Below are 7,154 nucleotides of genomic sequence, written 5' to 3'. Positions count from 1 at the left end.
TGACGTAACTTAGGATTTAATTTTCAGCCTGTTTCCTTTTGTCTGCTTGTCCCACTCCACAATCCCTGTTAAGGCCTTTTTTTCTAGTTGTAAACAGTTCAGGGCCAGCTGTGGCCATTTGGTTTTAATTGGAAACTGTCTCTTTAAATTTCGAGGAGATCTTTATGCATGCGTTGTAGAACCCTCTGAGGATGGGGCTAGGGTGCCCACTAGCTCAGGCACCCCTATAGTCTCCAGAATGGAGGTGCTCAGGCAGCAAGAGATCAATGAACAGCTACCAAAAGAGAAGAATGTCCACACTTTTATCTCAGCGGTTATGCCAGGCGTCTGTGGCCGCTCTGATCCTTCCCCCGCTTGGTCTCACCCAAGATAGCGGTTCCTCGAGCAGGTGAGCATCTTGAATTAGATAGCAATGGATTTCTTGCTTCTGCCACAAATTCCCCCAGCTGTAAGCCTTCCAACCGTCTTAAGTATTCCTTTATATTTATATGTGGTTCAGAGTTCTGGGACCATGCCCTGAGCCTGCTTGGTCCGGTATTCTGTGTTGTTGCTGGCGGAGCTCCTTACTACACTTCATCCCAATCCGACGTCTTATTTGTCCTCTCTTCTGTGATAGTTTATATGAGAGCACATTAGCTTTACATTTATCCTATTGTGTATTGTTACATTGCCATAGTTACAGTCCCGTCCATACATCATCATCCAACTAAAGGGTACACCCTGCAAGCCTGCCCCCTGGTCGCAAAGGAAAGTACATTTTAAATGAAAAGATGGAATTTGACATGCTTATGCAGTTTTACAGGGAGGTCAGGACAAGGATTGAAAATTGACCATTACATTTAGCAAACCGCAAAGTCCATAACTAGTACACAAGGTGATTCAAATAGTTTGTGAGAAAAATGGAATTAAGTTAATGTAATTTTCTCATTAATTTTTTGAAGCCCCCTTGTATAAGACTAAATGGAAATACAAATTGATCTTTTTGAATAGAGTAGTATTAGAAAATACTGTTGATCTTGTTGTAAACTCACAGTGGTTAGGTACTGCCAACTCAGTTCTGATTCATAGTGGCTCTGGGTACAAGGGTGAGTCAAAAATTATCCATACTCTACCTGTAGAATTTATTTTAATCAACTTTTAGAAAAAACAACATTTTCAACACAATCTCTTTGCTTTTCGTTACACTTGTCCACCTGACAACAAGCTTCTCTATTCCCTTATTGAAATATAAATGTTTTAGTCTGAGCTGTGAGCCATGAATACACTGCTGACTTTATTTCTTCATTAGAGGTTAATCTTCATTCTTGAAGTGTTGTTTTCAGGGAACCAAACAGGTGAAAGTTCAATAGAGCAGGATCAGGTTGCTTTAACACCTCAAAATGAAGTTTTTGCCGAGTGTCAACAGTGTGGGTCAAGGTGTGCAGATGTGCATTGTCATGCAGGATCACAACGCTCTTGGACAGCATTCCTCTGTGTTTAATCTGAAGTTTAGTTTTCAGCTCTTCAGTGAGCATCTCACTGTAAGAAGCACTGTTGATTGTCAAACCCTTTTCCTGATAATATTCCAATACTGATCCTTGAGAATCCTAGAAAACCATAAGCATCAATTTTCCAGCTGATGGTTGACTTTTGAACTTTTTGTTGGTCCGCGATTGAGGATGTTTCCATTCCATACTCTGCTGTTTATTCTCAGGCTCGTAGTGAGGAATGTATGTCTCATCATCAGTAACGATTTTTTTTAAAGAAACGTATAACTTCCTTCGAGTATCGGTACAAATTTTGTTTGCAGATGTCCAAATGCACAATACTTTATTCTACAGAGCTACATCAGGACTCAAACAATTAAATAAAATAATATATAGAGATGTTTGTCAAAAAATATATAGGCCTAGTTGATGATTGTAACTTTTGAGTAATACAAAATAAATTAACTTAAAAAATTGTGATTATACTGGCAAAGAACCAATGGTGTCTAGTGAAAGAGCTCTATGGTTTAAAGAGCTTGCATAAGCCATTATCTAGGAACCCAGCAAAGTCCCGGTTTTTGATCATTTAAGTGATTTTCCTCACTTTCTGATCAACAGGAGGGAATGTTGTATACCATGAAATATAAAGGCTTTTTGTCTATGATTGACTCTAGCCGTGCAGAGCTTAATTCCATCTTGTGCCTAGGTTTTAGTGTTTAGGTACCAATTTTTCTTGAGTACCTCACACACCTGATAGCAGAACTGCCAGAGTTCAGTATATTTAAAAGTGGGTTTTAGATCACTTTCCCCAGCCAGCCCTTTTAGGTACATTCCTGAACACATCCCTTACTGGTAAACTGGTTGTGATGTCATACCCTGGGAGCTTCAGAGACTGTGAGCTCCCCTATCTGTAGTATTCCTTCCCTGCTTTCCAGTGGCCTCTGTGGCCATGTGACAGCGTAACTGCTGCCACCTGTCATGCTTGTGGGAGCGGATTCCTTTAGTCTCTGTGCCCTATAAAAGGTCATTATGTGAAGATAGCACTTTTGAAACTCCTTATGGTGTCTATGAGATACTTCACTTGTGTGATCTGTGTTTGTCGTTGTTGTGTGTTTATTCCTATTACAGTGTCTATAAAATATATTTTTAAATATTGTGATTAGGATATATTTTTTTACCCATTAAGAAAATTTATTATATAGAAAAATTTGAAGACAGACCAACCATCATCCCTTCATTTAAAGAGAATATTAGTATTATTTGGGTAAATTATCTTTTTTACTGTGTATGTGTGCATTTTATACATTAACAGAATGTATATTCCTTGAACAGGCAATTTGGTATCCTGCTTTGTATTACAAACATACTGAGCATTTTTGCATGTCGTTAAACAGTCGTTAATAGCATGACTCTTAAGTGTTTGCTTAATATTTTGTGAATAAAGTTTACCCAAGAAGTAAAGAGACTAATTCTTTTTTTCTTATGTTGTTGTTGTTGTTGTTGTTATGTGCCATCGAGTCGGTTCCGACCCATAGCGACCCTGTACAGGGTTTCCGAGGGTGTAAATCTTTACGGGAGTAGAAAGCCTCATCTTTCTCCCGCGGAGCAGCTGGTAGTTTCGAACCGCTGACCTTAAGGTTCGCAGCCCGATTCGTAACTACTACGCTACCAGAGCTCCTTATGTATGTTACATAAAACATCATCCCCACTACTGTATGGAATATCTTGGCCATTATATTGTTTATTCTACAGTGTCAGTTTAATAAAATTGTATTAGCACTTTGACAGAAAGCAGAATTCATAGTCATTATCACTGACCTCCTTCCCAAAGATATGCACTGAAGTCCTTCTAGTGAGTGAGTTTTCTTGGTTATTTCAGATAAATGGATGATGGGGTAGGAAAAACTACTTGTACCCGAATAAAAAATAATAAATGTTTTCAGGGTAATTGTCTAAAACTTTATTGAGATTTTTGTTTTTAAACTTAATTTGAGTTTTATGTGTCTGCTTTTTCATTTGTCATTCCTTTGCAACAAATTTGACAAAAGCAGATATTAAAAAGTAAACATTTAAAAATAGAAATAAAAACCATATTATTTAAATCCCAACTTCATAATGTAGCGTACATAGCATGTGTTATTTGTACATTCTTATTTGTGTTGTTTCCATGTGAAACTCATTAATTTTCAGTATATTTGCTATTCAAAGCAGGATACCACACTGTTCAGGGGAATATAAGTTCTGTTATTATAAAATGTATGCACTTATGCTAGAAAAGATTATATGCCAGAATAATACTGACAGTTCTCTCTAAACATTATTCAAAATATTGCTCGGTTTAAAGACACAGTGAAGTGCTCAGCTGCACTTAGCAGTTCAACCCATAGCTCCACAGGGGAAAAAGACGTGGTGATCTGCTCCCATAACAATTACAGCCTAGAAAACCCTATGGAGTAATTCTACTCAATTCTTTAGGGTTGCTATTCGACACAGTTGACTTGATGGCACACAGCCATGATTTATGCTACAACTATATGAACCTTGAAAGTATTATGCAAAGTCAAATATGTCAGTCACAAAAGCACAAATATTGTATGATTCTACTTACATAAAACAGGCAAGTGAGACCAAAATTTATTAATAGTGTCCAGAGTTGGATGGGAGGAGAAAAGGAATTCTTACTGGGCCTGGGGTTTCTGTTAATAGGGGTGGAAAAATTTGGAAAAAGCTAATTGGTTATCATTGCATAACTGTGATGAATGCAATCAATATTACTGAATTATACATGTATAAATTGTTGTTCGATAAATATTTTGTTATATGTATTATTACCACAATGAAAATAAAGCAAGAAATACAATGACAACTTTTAAAAGAAACAAAAAAATAAAAAGTTATTCAAATCTACTACCAAAAGTCATGCCAGTAGTCATGTGATGAGCTTCGTAGTGATGTCTTCCCTTTTAAACCCGCTCTGTTTAATTTCTTATATTTATAATAAATTTACTGTACTCATCAATTGTTTTCTATCTGCAGAAATCGTGAGATCCTGGAAAATGTGTTAGCTGTCATTTTGGCTATTCTTGTGGCTTTTTTGGGATCTATTCTTCTGATACAAGGCTTTTTCCGAGATATCTGGGTTTTCCAGTTCTGCCTGGTGATAGCCAGCTGCCAATACTCACTGCTCAAGGTACCAGCATCTCTCTTCTCTTTGTACTGGTGAATAATAATTGTTTTTAAAAGCAGGTTTCAGATCATTCACTAAATTATAGAGTAAGATATTAATTTTACGACTGATTTCTCTTGGGTGTGTACCTTATATTGGATAAGGAACAGTAAGCTTAAAAAAATCAACAGTATATAAATGGAGTTTCCCAACTATTCTTTCTTTTTGTTAAAAGCAAGTATCCGGGCATTTGTGAAAAATTTCTTTTTATAAATAGTAAATCTCCCATTCTGATTTTTATGAGCCATCTATTCTGGAGATGACATTTATGTAAATCTGCCATTAGTAGATACAATACTGCCAAATAGATATTCTTTAGGGGCGCTGGAAACAGGAGATTGATGTTCCTTTGTAATTATTTTAATAATGTCTCTAAAATTCTAAATGCTACCAATTTTAAGTTTTCAAGAAATGGTAACATCAAATACATTACTGACTCACGTAAAGTCAAATTCTTCATGTAAAGTCAAATTCTTCAACAGCTACGCAAAATCAGTTTTTCTAATTTTTATTATTTCTGTCAGTGTTGACCATTCCTTCCCTTTTGTTCTTAATCAGTAAATACTCTTGCTTTGTTTTGGTTATTTGTCTGATATATGCTAATGTACAGAACACTCCCCTATCCTGAAAACTGTCCACTTAGTTCAGCTAATAAAATCAACTATTCTTTCTTCTCTTTCCTCTCTCCATTTAGAGCTAGATATTTCAAGTAAGCCATGTAGATCAACACTCATCTATATCATCTTTTCTCATTTGAAGTACTGAAATTCAGTACTTCTTGGTTGTGGCAAACTCTAAATTTTCAAATCTAGTATCCTTTTCTTAGTCTTTAGTCTCTGTGAGTGTCATTTTAACACCTATTAATCCTCTCTTTCATTTGTATTCTCCTTACGATTGATCTGTCATTTTCCTACTTTTCAGAGATATATGCCTACTTTTTATGTCTTTTTAATTTATGAGAAATTCTTTAGGGCTTTATTTGATTGTCTTCTCTGTTTGCAGCTCTCTGCCAGTGAAGTCACCTCTTTTATTCCTTTATTTATTGCCCCATATATGAGTGTGGCGCTGAACTACTAGCCACATGGTTGGCAGTTCAAACATCAGCGGCTCCCTGAAACCATCCTATACAGGGTCCCTATGGGTCAGAACTGACTCAATGGCACACAACAATAGCATATATATGAGTGATGTCCAGATTTATACCTCGATGTTTTTCTTCTCGCTTAAGCTATAGCCCTATATATTTAACAGACGATGAGATACATGTTCAAAATACCACACCATCATTTTCTGATAAGATGTTTTCCTTTGTTTTTGACAATAGTGTAATGACTCAACAATTTTAACACCTTTTATCTTTCCTCCTTGATCCCTAATAAAAAGTAACCATGTCCCCTTGAATAAATTAGGTGGTTTGGTATTTGTTAAAATTCCTATCCTCTGTTCTTGCCTTTAATCCATTATTTAATTTCCATAAACCATTAAAGCTTATTCCGTCTTCAGTCTCCATTATCTCATTGATTTTTGACCATTGTTTTCGGGTTCTTGTTGTTAAGTACCTTCAAGTTGGTTCTGACCCACAGCGACCCTGTGTAGGGTTTCCGAGGAGCGGCTAGTAAGCTTGAACTGCCAATGTTGCAGTTCAAGCGACCTTGCAGCCCAGCGCATTAACCCTAGTGCCACCTCAGTACTAATGACTGAGACTTTAGAACCTAACTGGCTATAAGAATAGCAGTGTCATCAGCAGAAAGAAGAAAGGCTGGAGCAGAAGCTGTTAGAGGATTTATGTTGCCATTTAAAGAATTAACCTACTATGAATTCCAGCTAAGGACTATGTGCCAAACTCAAATTGGCCCAGTGTAGAATCAGAGGATGGTGGTAGACCATTCTAGTAAATATTTGGTATGCCATTGAAAATGAATTTGAACTTGACAGAAAAGTCATGATTTGAGAAACATCTGTACTGTACCTTTTGAGCATTCGCTGATGGGGCACAACTCAAAATGAAGAGAAACAGCTGTAAACATCCAATGAAAATTGGAACATGGAATGTATGAAGTATGAATCTGGGAAAATTGGAAGTTGTCATAAATGAAATGGAACGCATAAACATCGAAATGTTAGGCATTAGTGAACTGAAATAGACTGGTATTGGGCATTTTGAATCTGACAACCACATGGTTTACTATGCAGGGAATGACAGATTGAAGAGGAATGGTGTTGCATTCATCGTCAAAAAGGACATATTCAGATCAGTCGTGAGGTACAAGGCTGCCTGAGACAGGATAATATCCATGCATCTACAGGGAAGTCCAGTTATTTACACACCAACTGCTAAAGCCAGTGAAGATGAAATAGAAGAATTCTACCAACTTCTTCAGTCTGAAGTCGATCAAATATTCAATCAAGATGTATTGATCATTACTGGTGATTGGAGTGCAAAGGTAGGGAGCAAAGAGAAA

General features: G+C 36.7%; 1 protein-coding gene across 1 annotated transcript in view; it reads left to right on the top strand.

Annotated features, from left to right (window-relative positions):
- Nucleotides 1–7,154, top strand: part of PCNX (pecanex homolog (Drosophila)) — a 324,383-nt gene that overhangs the window by 187,127 nt on the left and 130,102 nt on the right. The window contains exon 12 of the mRNA XM_006865614.1: nucleotides 4,503–4,656. Within this exon, the coding sequence (XP_006865676.1) occupies nucleotides 4,503–4,656 (154 nt within the window). The remainder of the gene's footprint in view (nucleotides 1–4,502; nucleotides 4,657–7,154) is intronic.

Source organism: Chrysochloris asiatica, unplaced genomic scaffold (assembly GCF_000296735.1).
Source record: "Chrysochloris asiatica unplaced genomic scaffold, ChrAsi1.0 scaffold00079, whole genome shotgun sequence".
Taxonomy (NCBI): Eukaryota; Metazoa; Chordata; class Mammalia; order Afrosoricida; family Chrysochloridae; genus Chrysochloris; species Chrysochloris asiatica.
The sequence above is the reverse complement of the archived record's forward strand: the minus strand, read 5'-3'. Positions and strand labels throughout refer to the sequence as shown.